This window comes from Ptiloglossa arizonensis, chromosome 7 (assembly GCF_051014685.1).
Source record: "Ptiloglossa arizonensis isolate GNS036 chromosome 7, iyPtiAriz1_principal, whole genome shotgun sequence".
NCBI classification, from domain to species: domain Eukaryota; kingdom Metazoa; phylum Arthropoda; class Insecta; order Hymenoptera; family Colletidae; genus Ptiloglossa; species Ptiloglossa arizonensis.
The window spans coordinates 19,422,501-19,444,669 of NC_135054.1; the positions used below are offsets into that span (position 1 = coordinate 19,422,501).

General features: G+C 47.1%; 1 protein-coding gene across 6 annotated transcripts in view; it reads right to left on the minus strand.

Annotated features, from left to right (window-relative positions):
• LOC143149532 (uncharacterized) overlaps window positions 1-22,169 on the minus strand; it is a 122,607-nt gene that overhangs the window by 14,525 nt on the left and 85,913 nt on the right. For all 6 annotated transcript variants that reach the window (XR_012992813.1, XM_076316993.1, XM_076316994.1 and 3 more), the window contains 9 exons: window positions 18,160-18,327; window positions 16,140-16,307; window positions 10,931-11,194; window positions 9,583-9,972; window positions 6,561-6,863; window positions 6,298-6,450; window positions 5,768-5,956; window positions 5,527-5,666; window positions 2,798-5,054 (listed from right to left, as the gene is read on the minus strand). Coding sequence is in view for 5 of the 6 variants with exons in the window: in XM_076316993.1 (XP_076173108.1) it covers window positions 2,798-5,054; window positions 5,527-5,666; window positions 5,768-5,956; window positions 6,298-6,450; window positions 6,561-6,863; window positions 9,583-9,972; window positions 10,931-11,194; window positions 16,140-16,307; window positions 18,160-18,327 (4,032 nt within the window). In the remaining variant the exon portion in view is untranslated. The remainder of the gene's footprint in view (window positions 1-2,797; window positions 5,055-5,526; window positions 5,667-5,767; window positions 5,957-6,297; window positions 6,451-6,560; window positions 6,864-9,582; window positions 9,973-10,930; window positions 11,195-16,139; window positions 16,308-18,159; window positions 18,328-22,169) is intronic.

Consider the following 22,169-nt stretch of genomic DNA (forward strand, 5'->3'; position numbering starts at 1 on the left):
GCGACCATTCCGCGGAATTTGCACTTCGAGAGGGTGCCTGCACGCGCCCGAATTCCCTTTCGTTAACAACCAAAGTGCAAGCTACTCGAACAATCTCTGTATTCGAGCTCTCTCTCTAATCAACCTGAACTGTTTCGAATCAATTTGGATTCTCATTTGGTGGGGGGGCTACCTGCGCAGCTCGACTTTAGCTCTCGATCGTGGAGCCTTCGAAACCCCGTCGAAGCTGTCGAAAATTTTCTGTCAGGGTCGACCACAGCGCCCTTGAAATTGTCTAACATTCGTCCGGCATTCGTTTGGAGTTTACGAGTAACTTTTCATCGAAAATTTTGGATCGATCAACGGGGACGTCTGTGTGTGTCCATTGCTCGTCATGGTCACGGCGCCGGGTTTAAATGAGAGATGCATGAATACGCAATTAAAAATAAGTGACGCACGGTCGAGGAGGGACGCTCTCCCTCGCGAATCTAGCGACGTTCTACATATTTTATGTACAAAAAATATACGTATATATATGTATAAATATGTATATATATATACATATATATGCGTCGAGACAAAGAATGGCATAAATTCGTGTCTACAACGATGAGCAAAACGACGGTCGAGCTCGCACCGATCGGAGAACGACGATCGCCCCGTCGTCGTTTACAATCGCACCTGTAGCCATTTCCCATCTCCGAAATCGGCGCGCGCTCCTCGTACGAGAAAACAAACAAGGGAACGGAAAAGAGCGATGCTCGCGATGATTGCTCGTCGTCGCGACGTCGTACGCGCATAAACAATATAGCAGCGATAATAATAAAGTGTCGAGAGTACCGTTCGCGACCCAGGAGACGGTCACGGGGCTCTCCTGTTCAACTCTTTCGCAATATCGACGCAAAACGCACGCTCTGTGCGGAAGACACCCCTGCGCATTGAAAGTACATACATTTCGGACGCCTATCGGCGTTCAACGCACGCGGACGATCGACCGGAACACCTATAGGTGCTAAATGGACAATCCAAGGGTTAACTCGAAGGGTTCGGGGTCGTGACGATCCCCATTCGTCTCCTCGACGTCGCTGGCGGTAACAACAACAACAACAACAAACATAACGGTAAAAACGACATAACCGATCGAACTCGTACACGAAAGTAAAAGAAAACGAGCGATGAGCGCGCGAATTGCTATGCTTTGAAAATGGCCGCGCATCCGGCGCAGGGTGACGCAGCGCAGCTTTAGTTTTAAATTGTTATTTTATTACACAGGCCCAGGCACCTAACATGCCCACCTCGAGTAACAATGTGAACAATGCGTTGCATGCAAAAGTAGCATGCTTTCGAGGGTGGGTATTGCAAAGCGTATGTACTCCCCCATTAGGTGGAGGCATTTCGGGCATTTGAATCATTGTTGTTTGCAGTAGCATAATTTCGATGCCAACATTCGGGCGAATTCTGTTCGGTATAACCGTACGAATCTTTCTTAGCTCCGAAGCCAATAGTTGACACGTTCACAGTCCACTAATCCCATCTGGCTGGGTGTCAGTTTTAAGTGCAACAGATATTGTCCCTGCTGATTAACCTGGAAGCTTTTATACAATTGCCAAACGTGGCTACATCACAGGGATAATACTGTCTATCGTTAGGAGATGAACAGTGGAGTATTCGTTCCATCGAGAATTATATCATTCGCGCTTGTAAGCGGGGACTGTGAACGCGTTAACGAAGCAAACATTAGCTAGCCACACACTGACATTCCTGATGGAATTGTTTCTTAAACTACAGTATCAAAAATATATCTCGAGAGTAAAAAAACGTCCTTGCAACAGCTGGAGATTGGAGTCAAGGGTTCTCCGTATCTCTGACGATTCGAATATAACGACGAAATTAATTGTTCCAAGTCAAACTCCATTATGGCGATGTATACTAGAGAGTAGATGCTTGCGTAGCTCGTGATCCTCGATCGGTGGGATTACGAGGGAAAATTTCGGTTTCCAATTCGATGTATCGTCGAGGAAAGAATGCCAGTGTACGGTTAGCTGTTAAATTGGCGAATGATGCAGCTGGGTGAAAGTAACGTGCGCAGTAATGATACAGTATTGCCTCGCGGAACGTTTGAAAAATCAGGACACTTCCAGAGTGATCGGTGCGCGAATCTTTTCATCGAAACTGTTGGGTTCGTTGGTCTTGATCGCGAATCCGAGCGAGTAACGAATTTACGATCAATACACCGAGACATTACTGTGCATCGTTTGCAAAATCGTGGCCCCTGCGCTGCGCGATGCTGCGCGTGACGCGCGGCTGGTCTGAAAATGATCGCAATGGTCGTCGTGGGGATTATGGGTGTTGCACGCGCGGGAATTGGGTTCTGAATATGGGTTATGATAATATGGTGAAGGCGATTGTTGCGCTTCGCTGTGAAGTGTGACGGACGCCCGGAGATTATACATGTATACGCAACACAAAGATGAGAAAGATGTGCGAGTGCATCGGTTTCTGGTCTCGTCTGTATATATATACATGATTATCGGTTCGGTCGTGGTCGTTCTATTTATATATATATATATATATAAATTTTTTTTTTTTTTTTTTTTTGCGGCGTGTATGAGCAGTGGGCGAGTGTCTGCTTCGTCTACGACGAAGGCAGAGGCTGCGGTCGAAATGAGAAGACATAGAGAGACGAGAGGCGCGGTGTGTCGAGCAACCGGTCGACAACGATTCGGCCACGGTTAGGCTGGACAGAGAGGAGTGCAGACAGTGCGGGTGTAGGCGGTAGTGTAGGTCAGCGCGAGCGAGTGCAGGTCGTGCTGCTAACCTGTTTTTTCTCGAGTTCCTGGCACAGCATTTCGAGCTGCGCCTGGAACCGCTCGCGCTCGACGGTCGCCTGCTTAATCTCCTCTCGCGCGCGTTCGAGCTCCTTTCTCAACCTGGCGGCCTCCTGGCCGTTCTGCTGCGGTTGCTGCTGCTGCTGCTGCTGCTGCTGCTGTTGTTGTTGAAGCTGGTGCTGTTGCTGCTGCACGGTGGTCTGCATCTGCTGGATCTGCTGCTGCTGGGCGTACAGCTGCTTCTCCGTCGTCTGGATACGTTTCTGAAGCTCGTTGGCCTGCCTCTCGGCCGCGTCCGCCCGTTGTTTCTCCATCTCGAGGAGCTTCCGCCATTCCTCGAGCTGCGCCTCGTTCCCGCCCGCGGTGGTGTCCCTCGCCGCGATCTGCTTGTGAAGCTCCTGAACCCGTTTCTCGGCCTGGTCGGCCCTCTGTCGTTCCTTCGTCTGTTGTTGCGTGAGGGTCTGCACCTGCTGGCTGAGCCGGTGCACCTCCCGCATCTGCGCCTCGAGAGCCTCCTTCGAGGCTCTGTCCGGCGTCTGGGCGTGAGCCCTCTGTTGCTGCAGCTGCTGCAACCGGTGCACCTCCTCCCGTTGACGCTCGACCTCCGCCTCGTTCGCGTTCAGCTCCTGCTGGAAGTTCACCAACATCTCCTGCGACTTCTCCAGTTGTATCACCAGCTGGTCCCGTTCCATCTGCAGCTGCTTCGCCTCTGCCTCTAGTTTCTCCTTCACCTTCTCGATCTTCTCCGAGTGTTTCTCCCGGTTCTCCAGGATCGCAGCCATCTTGTCTCGTTCTCGTTGGGCCAGCTGCAGCTCGTGCTGCAGATGCGCCATCTCCTCGTTACCCGCCATCTGTTGCTGCTGCTGTTGTTGCTGTTGCTGCTGCTGCACCCTGTGCAGCTCCTGTCTGAGCGTCTCGCGCTCCTCCTTGAGCAGTTGCATCTCCGTGGCGAGACGTTCCAGTTCCTTCTTGTTCGCTTCGCTGGCCTCTTGGTACTTGGCCGACTGCATGTTCGTCTTCTCGAGTTCTTTGGCCAGCCTGCCTGCCTCGAGCTCCACCTGATCCCGGGCGACGATCGCCTTGTCCAGGCTGGCGCGTAATCGCTCGACTTCGATGCTCGCGCTCTCCGACCTGGTCTTACCCTCGGTTTGCATTAACCTCTCCAGCCGGACGATCTCGACCCGGAGATTCTCGTTGACCGCCTCCAGGGCGTCCGCTCTCGCCTTCACCTTGTCGTGACGGTCGCGTATCTTCTCGGTTTCGATTCTAGCCCGCTCGATCTCGCCGCGATTCCTCTCCTGCGCCGCGTTTGCCTTGGTCGTCTCCTCGCGCGCCCGCTCGAGCTGAAGCTGCGTCTCGTGCAGCTTCGCCTCGAGCTCGGCGTTGCCGGTCTGCGTCCTCTTCAGCTCCGTCTCGCGGCCCTCCAGACGTTCACGTAGCTTCTCGACCTCCTGTTGTAGCCTACTACCCTCGCTCTGCCATTTCTCCTGCTCGTACTGGTATTTACCTCGCACCCCCTCCGCACGTTCCAGATCGGCGCGCAACCTCGAGGCGTCCTGCTCGGCCTTCCTCGCCCGCTCGAGCTCCGCCAACGCCTTCTCCAGCCGATCCCTCAGCCGCTCCACCTCCAGCTTCGCCCACTCGTGCTCCTCCTTCTGTCGTTCTTGGCTTTCCTGATACTTGCCGAACCTGGCCGCGTACCTCTCGCACTCCTCGCGCGCCATCTCCGCCTCCACGCGCAAACGTTCCGCTTCACCTTGGGATTTCCTCACTTCCGCTTGCTGTCGATCGTGTTTCTCGTACATCTTCTCGATCTCCTGTTGCATCCTGAGCAGCTCCTCCTGCGTTTTCTCCGTCGCCGCTTGCGCCTTGTTCAGCTGCGAGTGCGCCCGCTCCAGCTCGAAGCTGATACGCTCGTTGTCCGCGACCAGTTTCTCACGTTCGTTCTGCAATCGACGTAGTTCGATCTGCGATTTCTCGTAACGCTCGCGCACCATTTCCAGGTCCACCGCCAGCCTGTCCAGGTCCTCCTTCGACTTCTCCTCGTGTTCCTTGGTGCGACCCAGCTGTAACGCCGCCCTGTCGTACATCTCTTCTACGCGAGCCAACTCCTCTTGAGCTTTGCGCGCTTCTTCGCGGCTCTTCGTTGCCAGCATCTGCTGTTTGTCCGCCTCGAGTTCCAGACGATCCCTGTCGGCCTCCATCACCTCGATGCGATTCTGCAGTCGGTGGACTTCGCTCTGTGATCTGCGAGAACGGCAAACAATGATTAATTTTAAAGAATTAGCGAGGACGAGTCGATCTACCTTCTAGGACATTGAATATCAATCTACAGCCGATCGAAAACTGACTTTTGTTCGAAACATTTCTTTGGTAAATTGACAGAAATGCCTGAAATATGCCAGTCGAACTTAAAGGATACACTCTGTGCAGTAACGTTAGGTTAGTGTAATTCTAATTTAAAGTAACCTACGCTCTTGCGTTGCGTGAGTCTGTGTCTCGTGTTGATATCACAGTTACATTAATCTCTTCGCCAGTTAGTCTATACGAAATTCTTTTGGACAACATGTTCACTTTGGTATCATCTTTTCGCATCTTCGGAAAGTCTCTAATTTCACGTTCGACGCTCTAGATGTCTCGTGCGTTTCTTTGTTCTTCGTTCCAGTTTGATCTTTCCAAAGTATCGACTCGAAGGGAATAATAAACCACACTCGTTTACCTGTCGTACTTCTCCAGCATCTTCTCAAACTCCTTGTTCGCGTTCTCCCGTTCCTCGTGCGCCTTGTTCATGGAGTACTGAGCCTTGTCCAATTTGTCTTTGAGTATCTCGATCTCGGTCAAGGCATCGTCCCGCTCGAGCTGCTCGACGACAATGAAAACAGAACGATCACCGTACGATCTCGTCGCTAATAAACGCCGATGGGACTGTTCATCGTCGCGGATGCCAGTCGACTACTCACGGTCAGCTTCTGGTGAGAAGAATGCGCCTTCTCCCATCTTTCCTTCACCAGATCGAGCTCCGACAGTACGTTCTCCTTCTCCCGTTGCATCTTCGTTATCTGATTCTGCTGGAATTCTATCCTCTCGTGCAGTTTCTGCGTGTCCTCTTGGAAGCCGTCCCGCTCCTTCTGCAGTCGCTGCATTATGATCTGCAAGACGTAAGAAGAAAGCTTGACAATCGTGTACCTTGCCACAGTGGATAATACAGAATCGTTGAGGCGTGATTCGCGACAAGCGTTAACTCTCGATTGCGCGATTGTTAATCTTGGACAACTTTCTTTCGTGAAAATTAGTTACGATCAAAGGACGTAATATTACGAAAAAGCAATATTACCTTTCAGTATCTTTTAGAGAGATCTATGCGCTTGTCTAAGCATTTCGTCGATACGATATCATTAAGGTACCTCGAAATGTTGATTCCCAATTACAATTATTCAGGGTACGATATGCCTCTCGCTGTCAGTTCTACGTCAAGTCTCAACCATTTTACCTGAGCTTTCTCGTATTTGTCCTGTAGCCGGTCGACGTCCAGTTGGATAGTTTCTCGTTCCTTCTGCATCCTCGTCGACTGGCCGAGGGCTTTGTCCAGCTGGCTCTGGAGATTCTCGAAGTCGTAATTCTGTTTCTCTCGTTCAATTTGCATCTGTCGAAGTGTTTTAAAGTTTCAGTACGATGACAGGACGAAGAATCGTGTCATACACGAGATAACAATTCTCAACGATAAATTTAAGCATCGAAACACGGGCTACTCACCCTGCGAATTTCCGTTTGCGTTTTGTCCAGTTTCTCTTGAAGTTTGTCCACCTCGCTCTGCGTTTTATCCAGCAGATTCTGCAGCTTGTCCTGTTGAAGTTGCGATTTGCCAAGAGTCGCCTGAGTGCGTTCGAGTTCCTCTTGCGCTTTCTCGAGTTCCGCTATCGCCTTGTCCCGTTCCGAGTGGAGTCTGGCCACAGAAGCCTGGGCTCGATCGTACTCGTCTCGAAGGCTCTCCTGTTCGCCCTGAGCGTTCTCCAGCCTGGCCTTCAGCCTGTACACCTCACCTTGGCTCTTCTCCACCTTTGGAAAAGACGAGGATAAGAATAAAATTGGATCAATCGAGAACTGGAAACTGTATACAGCGAAGTCTCCGTAAAGGATAGTAGCTAGAGACCTTTGAGTGTCAACGTTGAAATAGAGAGGAGATATTTCAAGTATCAATTGAAAATGTGAGTACATTTCCAAAAATAGTAGTCGACCAACCGTAGGGGATTAAGACAGAAAGTGTCGGACAAAGTCTCGACGAGTGCACCTAACGTATCCAACTGTTCACAATACTTGGGACTTTTGCAAAGAACGATTTTAGTTACAATTAGGTAGGAGTCATCGTTCCAATGAAACGTTTCAGTTTCGATCGAGCAGAATTTCCTCCAAGTTAACCGTAATTAAAGGAAGATCGTCGGTCCCCTGTGATCCGAATCGAGTGCCAATTACTTGGAATTTACTCGAGGATAATCGTGATCAATCGAATACCGGATAATTCGGAGTAGATGTCTTTGAACAATTACGTAGCAACGATAATATTGCTTTCACCGCTTCTTAATTGACGCGACACAGTCCCATCGACCCTTGCGCAGCTATTTGCACAAGAACCCGTTAATCTCCTTCCGTCTCTGATTTATGGAGGCAAAATTAATCTTTGAAGAGTCTTGCAACCCTTAGCAGTTACGCCATTAGAGAAACTACACGCGTGTCGACCCACCGATCCATTATTAATACGGCACTGATGTGTTCCCCGTTCACTGTGACACGTTAATTAAAATCCATGTCCCCTCCACTTAATACCACAGTAGTCACAACCTGTACACGCATTCGTTTCAACCCGTACCCATTAATACTTTCCATTGTCGGATCACCTGTACCGCGATGCGTTCATTAAATACCGTGAACATCGTTTTGTATTATTTCTTTCGTACATTATTATTTATAATTAATAATACTCGCCGAGTTCGATCCATTCGTTGCCTCTGCTTATAGTTCCAACCGTTAACTTTATCAAATTTCTTTCTTTTCTTCTCTCTTGTATCTCTGACGATTCGAACAAACCACGTTATCTCGATACTATTTTCCAAGACGTTTTATACTTCTTCAAAATTATACACACGAACCAAAAAAATTTTATCCAGCCACTCGAATCGTTTGCAAACAATCTCTGGAGTTTTATATTTATATCTCGATTCCTATAGTCAGGAAAAAAAAAATTCCCGAAAATTCCATAATTTTTTAGCGAGTGAAAAGATCTGGAAAAATTCAAGAAACATCTCGAGCCATCATCCGCGGTGAAAAATGCCAGTCAGGTGTCTTTGGTTCGATTCAGGCGCAGGACTGCGTGCAATTTACCGGCCACTTAACCGACAGTTTCATTACCGGTTCGTTTCGCGCCGTCGACGAAGCCCGGAAGAACGACGACTCCGTGAAGAACGAGGACATGATTGGAAATTAGATCACACTGGGCGGCCAGCAGGGACGACTCGCTCGATTTCGACGTGCAGAAATCGCGGCACGACTTCGAATCGATCGCTATTAACGTCGATTGTTCTCGATTCTTGGGAGACGAACAAAGCTGCCAAGTCGACTCGATCGTCGATTAATGACCGCGGGACCCCTACGGGTGCCGATTACGGTACAGGGGGCCGGTCGGGGCTACTTCCGGCTGCGGTTGTTCATTCGTTCGCGAAAGGAACGTGGTTTCTCGACGCGTGGATCTTTCATCGATTGAAAATCACGCGGTTCTGGGTTGGGTTACGAGAGCTCCATTAACCGAGGCAGCGATTTCACCACGAATTTCGCGTAGATTTACGATTTTCGACTAATTTTGACGGATGGTTCGTTAGCAGAAGTTGTCAGAGAGACCAAATCGGCGTATCGTCTCAAAAATGAGACTTTTGCAGAGGAAGGTATTAAATTTGTCAAGTAGAATCTCGATAGTGCGAAGAAGTACAGTTCGATGGTTTGGGAAGGACCTCTGGGGGCGGGAGAACGCTGGCCCCGCCTACTTCTCCCATCAGACGCCCCTTTTGATGCTTTGAAGTTTACAAATCGTTTCGAAAATGAAAATTTTGCAGAGGAAGGTATTAAATTTGTCAAATAGAATCTCGATCGAGCGAAGAAGTACAGTTCGACGGTTTGGAAAGGACCTCTGGGGGCGGGAGAACGCTGGCCCCGCCTACTTCTCCCATCAGACGCCCCTTTCGATGCTTTGAAGTTTACAAATCGTGTCGAAAATGAAACTTTTGTAAGAAGAAGGTATAAAATTTGTCAAATAGAATCTCAATACAGCATAGAAGTATACCTTGACGATTTAGAAAAGATCCCTTTGGGTGGAGGAATACTGGTTCCGCCTCTTCTCCCACCAGACGTTTTTTATAGTGCTTTTATAGTGCACATATATTTTTTTTTAAACGAATGAGACCTGTCCAATCCTAGTCATTGTTTCATAGTTTTTTCACTCCTTTTGAACAGTATCAAAGGACGCCACGACCCATTGCTGGGTGTCTCGTCCCCACTACGGACAGACCACTCCCTCCGAGAACTTTTCTAAGTTGTCGAGTTGTACACACGTAAGAAGACCTTGAAGTTTCAAAAGAACGAGCAACCGTGTCCAACCTTGACCGTACAATCCTTCGTGTGGACAAACCACTGCATTTGATGAGCAGACAAGCACTGCCTCGATGTTTGAACCTTGTATCGAGGTCGAGACAAAGTCGTCGAGGGATCAAAGCTTTGAAACTCGAGTTACCTTTTCTTGTAGGGCGGTAGCCTCGGCCCTGGCCCTTTCGTTGTCCGCTTGGGTGACTCTGAGCTCCGCTTGGGCTCTCCTGAGTTCAGCCGCAGTCTTTTCGGCACGTTCCTGAATCCTGTCCATTTCCTGGGTGGAGTTCAGGGAACTCCTTCCGTAGGTGGTCTGCGATCTATCGAGATCGTGCCTGAGCCTCTCGTTCTCCAGCTCCAGCCTGGTCAGCCTCTGCTTGGCAGCCTCCCAGTCGGCGCCGCTGCGACCTACCTCGGACGCAGCTTTGTCAAGCTCGGCTTTACTCTTACCCAGCTCCGACTGGGAGCTTTCCAGCTTCGCTTCCAGCCGGTCTTTTTCTGCCTGCGCCCTCTCCAAGCGGGCGCCCAATTTCTCGACCTGTGAACAAGATGCCAACCGTCAGAGTCTTGGCCGTGGAACCACATCGAAGTTATTTCATTTCCAGCAATTTTCCAAGGTACATTCGGTCCCACAATTCTGGCCACGCTCGATCGACACACCGCGAAAATCCAAAGTGCAAGCCGGAATTCATTTTTCTACACTTTACCCGATATTACAGAATTTAAGAAATATTCATTCCGCTCGAGAACTCTGCAATTTACACTTAAACTCTCGCAACCGATAGTCACTCTCGCATTGACCAGGTCTTACGATTTTCACGATACAATTTCCAAACGAATATTTTGAGACTCGTAGTTAATCTACTACACGATTTCAAAGTTCCACATTACAATCTTTGAATCTACGTAACAATTTTTCCAACCGATTTTTCACGAATCAAAACCAGGACAAAATTTAACACGTTTTCATTCCTTACGTGCGAATTCATCCCCGATGTCACACGCCACTTACAATTCATATATATATATATATATATATATATATATATATATATATATATATATTTTGAGACTCGTAGTTAATCTACTACACGATTTCAAAGTTCCACATTACAATCTTTGAATCTACGTAACAATTTTTCCAACCGATTTTTCACGAATCAAAACCAGGACAAAATTTAACACGTTTTCATTCCTTACGTGCGAATTCATCCCCGATGTCACACGCCACTTACAATTCATATATATATATATATATATATATATATATATATATATATATATATATATATATAAACGCTAAAGGGTAGTTTTGTCCACCCTGTTCAGATCAATAAATGCCACGCTAAAGCCCGGAACGATGGTCTACGATAGAATTCGTCTTATCAAAGTTACCAACGAGAAGATTGTTTCCGTGTCGAGGAGCGACACGAACGTTTCAGAACTTGTTAAATGAAAAATCTGTCGAATTACCACCTGGAGGTGGTGGGACTCACCTCGGACTCAAGGGCGTGAATTTTCATTTTGTACTCGGCGAGCTCCCTTTCGTGCAATTCCCTTTCTTCTTGCTTCTCCTGCTCGGCTCGGTCCCTCTGTTCGCGTAATTGCGCCATTTGCTTCTCCTTATCTCCTATCGCTTCCTCGAGGCTACTAAGTGCACCCTCGTTGCTGCAGTGGTGCGTCTGCATTGCCGTTAGACGCGCCCTGGCCATGTCGACCTGGTTGTCCTTCTCCTTCAGCAGATCCTCCAGATTTTCGATCTGAAGTAACAACGACTCCACCGTGAGCATTCGAATTTTATCACTTCGTTTCAATTCAACCGGAACAACGGGGACTGATGGTGTAGGTAGGTGAACAGGGATAAGGGATCCTCTGGGTGTAACGAAAATCTCGTGAGAAACCCCACGGGATTGGGGATGATCAATTTGGACATTGGTTAGAAACGTTAGTAGTGGATTAGAAATTTGACTTTTAATTAATGCAATTTTCATTAATCTGCAGGTTTTAACGATACCGGTGTAAGCATTAGAGTTAGTATGGTTTTTAAGGTGTTGTCTGTTAGTCGATATCGATATTGTTATTTTCGTGTACCGTTATTAATCGTTAATTGTATCGGATTATTTTTCACGGTTTAAATGAACGTTTGTTAACGTAATCGTAAGTCCTCACTTACCTGCTCTCTCATGTTCAACGATCTTCTCAAACAACATCCGCAACATTTACACAATTGTACAGGGTGTACCATTGGAAACAGGTCGTATTAACCTCCTCGTTGTTTCAAACAGAGAGAAGGGTTGCTCAACGCATTTTTAAGGTATGTTTCTTCGTAGGTAAAAACGTGGAGGAAATTCGAGGGTCGACTTTGCTCTTTTCATTTTTAAACATCAAGAATAAGAATATCGGTGTACATTCCGTGCACAAAAAAAAAACAAACAAAAGTTAACCATCGAATTTTCTCTACCTCTCTACCAATCGAAGAAGTCGAGCAACATTTCGTCCACTAATTCGAAACAACAAAAACATCGAAATAATCCATCCCCCACGGGACACCCTGTACACACGCGAGAACAGCAACTAAATGATCAACCGACTGCAGAAAAGAACAAAAACGATAAAAGAAACGTTCTCCTGTGCAGCATCGAGAAACGTGGGAGAAAAGAAACTTTATCGGAAAAATATCAAAAAAAAAAGGATCCAGAAAGCAATGGATTCTCCCATTCGACGCACCGATAATTGATAACGATCCAGGAGGACGTCGTTCGCAGTATTTCACCTTTGTCGTCGACCTGTCCCGTCATCGATCACCGATGCGAACAAAAAATCACACACACACAGGTGCACTTGAACAAAGAAAGAAACAAAAGAAGGTAATTTCGAAAAATTGTCTTTATTGACGCTACAAAAAACAAACAGACTGGCCAACTAAGGTGTGGTGCGAAACTTAAGGATAAAAACGGGTGAGCCGCGGTTTTAAAACGGTTCGACGGCCGTTGAACACCGTACCGTCGACTACGTGCGCGCTAAAAACGAAAGAAAGAGAGAGAAAACAAAAAAAATAGGAAAAACATTGCTAAAATGTGTCGCACGAGCGCGCGCAACTCTCTCACACGTGAATACACACACGCACACCGATCGACGAACGGATTCACACTCATGCGCACTCCCGCAGTCGCATTGTGGGAATATTCTACGCTAAGTGTGCGCGCTTCCCCTTTGACGCTCGGGGGGTTCGGCCAATTAATCGTCGGGGCGAAAAACCACTTTCGAACCCGTTGGAATTAATTAACGGACGGTGGCCCGGTAGTGGAAGACCGGCGACGATTACGATTCTTTCGCGGGGAATGCTGATGACGCTGCTCAGCCTGATTAAATTCACTTTGAGCGATAATGGACGCCGTCTGTCCGATACGATCGCTCGATTTCTCGCTCTCTTTCTCAATTCCCAGTGTCCCTTTAAGGGGTTACGAGATTAAAAGGAATTAGAAACGATCGTCGAACGGGGATTTTTATTATCGTTGGCTCGGACCGCCGGCTTGATTTATTTAGGGTCGGTCACCACGCGCGAATAACGTTTATTTAATTTTTCCTTTTTCTTTTTTTTTTTGCTTTTTTTCTTTCGTTCTTGTACACCGTTTGGAATCTTCAGGAGAAGATACAAACGCATCGGTGATCGAAGAGTAGTTTTAGGGGCGGTTGTACATTTGTTCGATGTTTGGTTGACTTCTTTGGTTTTTCTGTATTTTGGAAGGGAGAAGATACCAACAGCGGTCATTGAAGTATTTTTAAGCTCGTTGACCACGAGTGTGAGCATTAATTTAATCCCTTCTTTCTTTTTTGGGCACTTTAGAACAGAGAGGATACAAACATCAGTGATTAAAGCGTAGTTTTAGGGGCGGTGGACACTCGTGATTCAATATTTAGTTAATTTCTTTGGTTTTTTGTATTTTGGAAGGGGAGAAGATACAATCTTCCGTCATTGAAGTATTCTTTCAGGGATGATATTAATTTAATTCTTTCTTTCTTCTTTGTGCACTTCAGAAGGAAGTGGACACGAACATCAGCGATTAAAGGGTAGTTTTAGGGTCGGTGTGCACTCGTGATTCAATATTTAGTTAGTTTCTTTCGTTTTTGTGCATTTTGAATGGGGAGAAGATACCAATATCAACCATTGAAGTATTTTTAAGCTCGTTGACCACGAGTGTAAATATTGATCTAATCCTTTCTTTCTTTTCCACTTTTCCATTTTACAAACATCAACGATTAAAGTATATTTTTACGTGTCCACTCGTGATTGAACATTTATTTAATTTCTTTCGTTTTTCTGCATTTTGTAAGGGAGAAGATACAAACATCGACCATCGAAGTATTCTTTCAGGGTCGATGTTCACTCGTGGTAACATTTATTTAATTTCTTCCCTTTTTTTCGTGCACTTTAGAAGGGACAGGATACAAGTATGTTTTAAGGTCGTTTTTTTGTCTCGTTTTAGCGACGATAAACGTTTACACGGTTTCTTTCTCGCGCCTTTTAGCAGGGAATAATTAAATAGGAACACATCGGCGATCGAACGAGATAGTTATATACCTAGAATACCGTTCTTCTCGTTGATAATACGGTTCATAAAGAGGGTTGCCCGTTTTAGAATGCTGATGACGCGATGATAGGGCTGTCCAGACTGATTAAAGGCACTTTGAGCGTTAATGGACGCTGCTTGCACGATAGGATCGCGGTATTTTTAACCCTTCTTTCAATTTTCCGCGACCCTTTCGGGATTACGCGATTAAAAAAAAAAAAAGAAAATCCTAATCGAGAAAGGGTGTCGTTGATCGTCGAATCGGATTGATTCTAATTGGCTCGATACGCAGAGACGAACGATCGCGTTAAAGATTCACAGAGAATCGAATTTACCTAATTTTTCCATTACTCATTTATCCTCGAGAGCGTCGAGAGATCATTTTAACAATACTCAAAGAGGTGTATCAATGAATACACTGTTAATTTCGAGCAAAATTCATTAAAAACTCTCGAATTTCCCCTCTACTTTTTTTCAATTTTCAAAATTATTCTCAGTTCGAGAACGACCAAGACGATTAAGTGATCAAGTAACCAGATGAAATTTTTTCAAAATTCCAAACTTCGATACCATTTACGTGAATCTTTCAACGATCGATATTTTTCAATGGAAAAAATGTCCGTTTCTATCCGCGACTCGCGTACAAAATCGAAGGTAAACCGTTTACACGTGACCGTAAACGAGAAAGACGTTGGATAAACGTTGCCAATTCCCATTATCATCGTTTCGAGCGATTTGGATCGAACCATGGCCGCAGAATAAACAATGTGCCAACTCTGCGACAACCCGTAACGAAAGTTTGCCTCGTCTCGAATTTCTCCGGCGGCCGTAGGGGGTGTTTAATATTTCACCGTTTCAATGTGTGCGAAAGCTCGTGTTGGCCCGGGTCTCGATTATCCGGAACCAACCAACGATCCATCGTCCGAATCGCAAATATTTGTACCGCTGACCGTTTCGTCCGTATCGACGAATTTAAAATAATAATAATAATAATAATAATAACGATCAAACGAATCGATACTCGTTAAGACGTCCCGGATGCAACACATGTGCCACGGAAACGTTGCACGAATTGATGGCCACAGCGGTACAAATATCCGCAACCATCGCCGCGATGCATATTCATGCGGTTTAAACATCGATCGTCCGGATATACGGATTATTTCGTTAGCATAAATTACCAACCTCGTGCGTTGTATACTCGAAACAAAAATACAATTCGACGCGACCCAACGGTCGAAGGTCCTGGAGGTTGATCGAAAGTTTTCAGAAAATTGGAAAGAAAGGGGGTCGATTTTTCACGTTCGTTGTGACAAATTGGGGATGATCGTTGCAAAACTGACGGCGACTACGAAGATCGCTAATTGAGAAGATGAAGAGCGCTCGTGAACGAGGGGTTGCCAGGGGGTGGATAATGAACGCGCGTCGACGCACGTTTAACTCGTAATTGGAGCGCACCTTTGTAATTAATTAAGGTTTAATTTACACCGATGGGCGGTTATTGCAGGATGTTTAGTCGCTCAGCCTCTCGAAACGATAATACACAATCCTTTGAAACGACCACGTTCAAAGGAGTCTCGGGTCGCGATCGTCGACCGACCGCGTGAAACATTTAAATTGCTTTCGAGAACGGTGGTATTCGACTCGTTCACGAACGTTCGAAAAAATCACTGTTCTATGAGTTCATCGGTGAATCTTTACCGAGAGAGGTATTTATATAGAACAGTGTCCCTCGGTTGTTGCAACGAGGGCAACGAACGAGAAAGGGGTAGAGAATAAAGAAGGGACGAACGAATCGAACTTCTTCGTTCAAGAATTCTTTCTCCTTTAAAAAAACTATTCTACGATTATTTAAATCTTCGCGAACTGTTATCTCTTCCCACTTGAACTTAAACAAACGAATCGAGCTTCTTCGTTTGAGAATTCTTTCTTTTATAAAAAATTATTCTTCGATTATTCAAATCTTCGCGAACTTACTTTTATCCCTTCCCTCTCGAACTCGAGAAGCTCCCATTGGACGAGCTCCGATCGCGAACCGGTTAACTTTGAACCGAGTTAACTTCGAACCGAGTATACCGGTGATCGGTGCCCGTACACGTGCCCGTTTGAAAGAATAAGTTCCAAGGTCACTCACCTTGCGATGAAGAACATTGATCTTCCTGTCCTTAATGTCCATGTGATCCTTGAGCTCGGTGAGCTCCGTGTTCATACGATTCCGTTCCTGTTGCGCCTGCATCGCTGCCTGCGTCTTCTTCTCGATCATCCGGTTCTTCTCCTCGAGCCTCTGCCGCATTTCCTCCACCTGGGCACACACACGCGTCCATTACGCGGCCGTAACGCGTTGCGGAGGACAAGTTTGATCCAAGTACCGGACCGATCCGCATTGTACACCCGCGCGCGATACGTGCCACGCACGTATGTGTGTGCACGCGACGTGAAACGCCGCGGACAGTCTGCGGAACGAGGAGAAGGTACAGGAGGAACGCAAGAGGAGGAGGAGAGGAGAGGAGAGGAGAGGAGAGGAGAGGAGAGGAGAGGAGAGGAGAGGAGAGAGAGAGAGAGAGACGAGGAGAGAAGCTCTGCACGACCCAGTTTCCTGCAGCCTGGCCTTCCTACCCTGAATTCGATTTACCAGTTTCGACCCTGATTCGACCGGGCCCCGGTCGAATCAGGGGTAGTTAACCCCCTCGTAGAGGGAGGAAGAAATTTTTTTTTAAATTTTAATTCCGTCATGGATAAGGTTCGAAGGTTCGAATTCTTCTCGTGGCTGTTTACCTGGAAACAGGAAGACAGGAGGGACTTTCGTCGATGGTTGGGGAATTTTTACTCTCGATGGTCTAGGGAATTTCATTTTACGCGCGGTGAGTAGAAAATGGCGGGAAAAGTTTGCTTTTGTTTGCAGGGAAGCTGAACAGAAGGTTAAGGGTTGTTCTCGTTGCGAGTGTACCCTTAGGTTTGGGATTGAATAGTTTTTAGGTGTTTGGAAGGGATGGAAATTATTATCGATGATATAGGGAGTTTCATTTTACGCGCGGTGAGTAGAAAATGGCGGGAAAAGTTTGCTTTTGTTTGCAGGGAAGCTGAATAGAAGGTTAAGGGTTGTCTTCGTTGCGAGTGTACCCTTAGGTTTGGGATTGAATAGTTTTTAGGTGTTTGGAAGGGATGGAAATTATTATTCGAAATTTTGGAAGGTTTTTTCTATTTTTGAACTTCTATTCTATTTTTGAATTCTATTTTGAAAAGGTGTTGATTCCTTTGGTTACCAGCTCGTATGGGTACTAGGAACGTGAACCCTGTATAGCCCTCTGGTGGTGGACGTTGATAACTCGTTGCACTTCCTTGCTCGATAAATTGCGGAAATTAATCGTACGATTCCAAGGTAAATAAACCGATTAACACGGTTCCGAGAACAACCCCTGGCGCGAGTCAAACCAAGTCCTTCTTCGGGATTAATTATAGTGTTTCGTAACTGGATACGTAAACAATTATAAACTTTACAAAGTGTGGACGAATCCTCGATACGCTTTGCAAAGTTTGTAGTTGTTCACACTTCCGGTTAAGAAACCATTTAATTATTCCTCCGTCTTAATTTTACCCAGAGATCGCTCTTAGAATTACCGGGTACATTCTCGAATCGTGTTATCAATTTCTAAAATCGATATCAGTTCTACCTCGGGGTTAACGAACGATTCTAATCTCTATCGTTAAATACTCTATCTCTTTCGCCCTCGATATTGTACTCCGTACACGGTCCATTAAATTCTCTACTGTCCCCGAATTCAAGGTATCCAACAGACCAGATTTTCGCCTTAAAACCGAGAATAGTCGAGTACCTCGATAAAGAACGCACCGTCGTAAACGTACAATACAATTAAAATTGACAAACAATTACTGTAAAATCGTACCGTACCAAAGGTACAAAACGTACTGTAAAATCGACAAACAATTGCAACGTATGGCCTCGAATCCGGGGTTTGCTCCAAACCGAGTATCCTCGTTATCTCGTCCACGTTACCTTCAACTCTCGCCACCAGGAGGCTATTCGAACCCCTCTTTGTACTCGAGCTTCTCCCTTCACCTCGAGCAGACGATTCTCATGGCAACACCATCGAGTTACCCTAGAAATCGTTTCAATGTCAATATTAAGAACTCACGTCGGCCTGGAGCATGTTATAGTGCTCCTCCTTGGCGCAGAGCGACTCTTTGAGCACGGTGATGTGCCGCTGGTAGTCCTGGTGTTGCTCCTCGAGGGTCTTCATCTTGGCCGACATCGCGAGTAGCTCCTGGTCCCTGCGCTGCACCTCTGTCCGTAGCTCGTCCAGCTGCGAAAAGATTCGTCGTCCAGGAGAGGATCAGTCCGTGCGTCCCGTTAACCTCGACGACGACGAAACAACGAGCGACGGAGGCGCCGGGCCTGTCGTCTCTCCGTAGTGACCGAGCACGACGACGACCAACGTCGGCCAGCTTCCATTGGATTCTGGGTCGAGACGTAATCGGCCGTGAAACGGGTCGAACGCGCGGTCAGCCATTTCGCCTCTCGTTCCGATCCGCCAAGTTTCTGACTCGCTAATCGCTTCGCGAACTTTCCTTTCCAGAACAGACTCCCCGGGGATTCGAGGAGTCCGATGCCCTGGACGCCCTCGAGTTACTGGGGTTGCGTCATACGGGTCTAGGTGCGACACAGACGTCCAAAATCGAAGCAGAGAACTGGACCGCGACCATTTTTCCAAGAAGCAACCTCCTTTCGTCTTTCGAGCGATCGCGCGAAACGATCCTTCGAGGAATTGTCTTTTCGATGCACCCTGTGTGAGAGCGCTACTCGTGGTTAACGAAACTTTCGGTCGATTCGAGCGATCTCACGTGGTACTGAATATTTATTCGAGCCTTTTCCAGCGATCTTCGGCGATTGAGAATGTCTAGAACGATGACGGTCAAAGTAACGACAGTTCTCGAGAGAGAGAGAGAAAGAAAGAGAGAGAGAGAGAGAGAGAGAGAGAGAGAGACAAAGGGTTGGAATGGGATTTTTGATCGATCGGTAATTACAAATTTTGGTTGCTTCCAGTTCTGGGGTATACATATTAAACGTAGTACGTTAGAGTCGCCGTGTTGTTCAGTGTTGTAGCACCGTGTGAATTTTACAATACATTACACAGTGTGTTACTTCGTCGATCGCTCGTACACCTCGTGGAACGATTGTTTCGTTATATGGGTCGCTAAAATCGGTTTCTTAAACTCTCAGAATTCGTCAAGTTCGCCTCCAAGAATAGCTTCGTACATTTCTTCAAGGGACACTAGCTGTTCGGGCAGAATGTTAGTATTTTTAACGTTAATCAAAATTTCCCACCCTTCCATCGTTAGTGTAGATCGAACCGTGAAACACTCTAGCTCCCCGTCTCTTTCTCGATCGGTATCGTCACAGATCGTCGTAGATGTTTCGTGTACACGAACATTTCGTCGGTAGATGTTCGAAAATGATTCGAAGAAATATTCCTACGGATTGCTCGGATCGAAGGGAACCAAGTTTCGTTCACCGCGACGATATTCGATTCTAAATGGTTTTGTTTGTTTGTTTTTTTTTCAACACCGATCCAAGTGTTTCGTCCTCGGTGCGCGAAGTAAGGTTGTTCCTTTCTTCAGGGCCGATCTAGCCCGCGGAACGTCGTCGTCGTACTCGGACAGGACTCGTCATACTGAGCATGCAGCGATATCGAGACCAACGATACAAAGTTACAAACAGTGTTTCCTGCGTGTACGAGAGATAATATTCATACGTGTGGAGCGAGTGTCGTGGGAACGGACGTGGTGGTCCAGGGAGCAAACGGCGGCCGGGAAAGAGATTAGGACGTATTATGTATTGTGTCTCTCTCTTTTATTTTCGTGTACGTACCTACTACGCTCGTCTGATCTACTCTGGTGTCGGCAGGCCGCGTGAGGATCCCGTCGCGAGCTCTCCCTCGAGATCCCGCGGCGGGATAGCAAGCAGAGTTACACAGCTAAAACGTTTTCTAGCTAATCAACTATTAGAGTACGCAGCGTGGAACAGATATCGCGGTCCTCATTCACGACCAGTTACCCGTTGCTCCAAGTAAAAGTCGCTGATCCTTCGTAAACCCGCGACGTTAACCGTTCAAGATTCCGAGCGAATCGTCGAGATCTCCAACGACAGCTGTGGCTGCTTCGTGAGGTCCAGAATCGAATTGACCCCTACTTGGGGTGGACTCTGTCCTTTGGGAGGATTCTGGGTAAGGATTCGTTGACAAAACCACGATCGTGGTTCGAACGAGAGGTTACTCGATGTCAGAAATATAAGAGATCATAGTTTCGTGGAGTGCGAGGTTGAGGAACGGAACCACGGGTGATTGGACAGCGTGGATCGATGCCAGGAGAGATGGTCAGGTTCAGGAATCTGGTGATTTGCACGACGGTGGAGATTGTGGCTTCGCGAGACCAAGAAACGAAGAGACATTGTTCAGGCACCTGGACTCGTAGATAAAGCTACTTAGAATAAGATATGTGCCCCAAATGAACTCATCTGTAAGACTACCACGATCGTGGCTCAAACGAGGGGACATTGGTGTCAGGAGAGACGACAGGAATTATGGGTACTTCCCCAATTGTTAGGCCAAGAAACGAAGTGACATTGTTCAGGCACCTGGACTCGTAGATAAAGCTACTCGGAATAAGATATGTGCCCCAAATGAACTCATCTGCAGGACTACCACGATCGTGGCTCAAACGAGGGGACATCGGTGTCAGGAGAGATGTCAAGGATTATGGCTACTTCCCCAATTGTTAGGCCAAGAAACGAAGCGACATTGTTCAGGCACCTGGACTCGTAGATAAAGCTACTCGGAATAAGATATGTGCCCCAAATGAACTCATCTGTAAGACTACCACGATCGTGGCTCAAACGAGGGGACATCGGTGTCAGGAGAGACGACAGGGATTATGGCTACTCGTAGATAAAGCTACTCGGAATAAGATACGTGCCCCAAATGAACTCATCTGTAAGACTACCACGATCGTGGCTCAAACGAGGGGACATCCATGTCAGGAGAGATGACAGGGATTAGGTTAGTTCCCCGATCGCGAGGCCAAAGAATGGAACCACGAAAGACCATGCAAATACCGAGCTCACGAGCCAGCCGGAAGACTCCGTTTCCGTTGGAGGATGGACTCTGTCGGTGAGGGTCTCGCGATCGTGAACGGGATTATACGGTGTCGGGGAAGATGGCCGGGCGGTGGAATCGATAATTAGGCGTTAAAGTTGCGGGAAATGGGGACTTTCAACGACGATGGAAATCCTCCGTTCGCTCGAGATACGCCCCTCAGAGTTTCTAGGTCAGCTCGTACCAGTTCGCGTCGCGTTTCAACTCTGATCGAGACATCAGATTCCAAGTAACATTGTCCGCGATGGATCGTACGAATCCGAGATTCGTCGAGTTGTATCGGTGAGACGGTGACCTTGGTCGATCCTCGCGAGTTACTTCGAGCAGGGGCTACCAGTCGCGGTAAGGACGTGCACGCATCTCTCCAGCATTCTATGTCGTGCCAAGTAATAAACAACAGGTCTACGGAGAGGCGAGCGATCGGTTCCGACCGCTCGATCCGCAAGGCGGCGGCGTTCATCGTCTCGGGTTCCTCGGTGTTTTCTCAAACGACGGCCACGAAGAACCACAGTAAAACAATATTAGTAGTAAGATCTACGTGACTATCTACGATCATCGTTCGGCTGCGCGCACACGCACGTACGCGGGTAAGTATCGAACGGTGGCGTTCCGGCCTTCTCGGTTCCGTTTCGTCGTTCGTTTCATCGAACCGACCGTACCGGCCGTGAGAAGGACGGTCGCGCCAGTGATCGCTTTTTGCGCGCGGTACGTGAACGATTGCGAACAGTCAGATCAACGACTCACACCAGAGAAAGGGACAGAGAGAGAATAATTAAAAAAAAAAATATATATATATAGAGAGATACAGAGACAGACGTTGAGGCTGATGATTTCCCGGACGAGTTTCAACTCGAACGACTACGAACGAAAATCGATCGGTGCGTTACGCCACGGAGAAACGCGACACTCACCCCGTTTACAGGTTGGTGTTCAAACACGTTGAGCCGAACGAATACTCGCGGTATTTTCCACCCCGGTATCGTGGAAACGTTTCT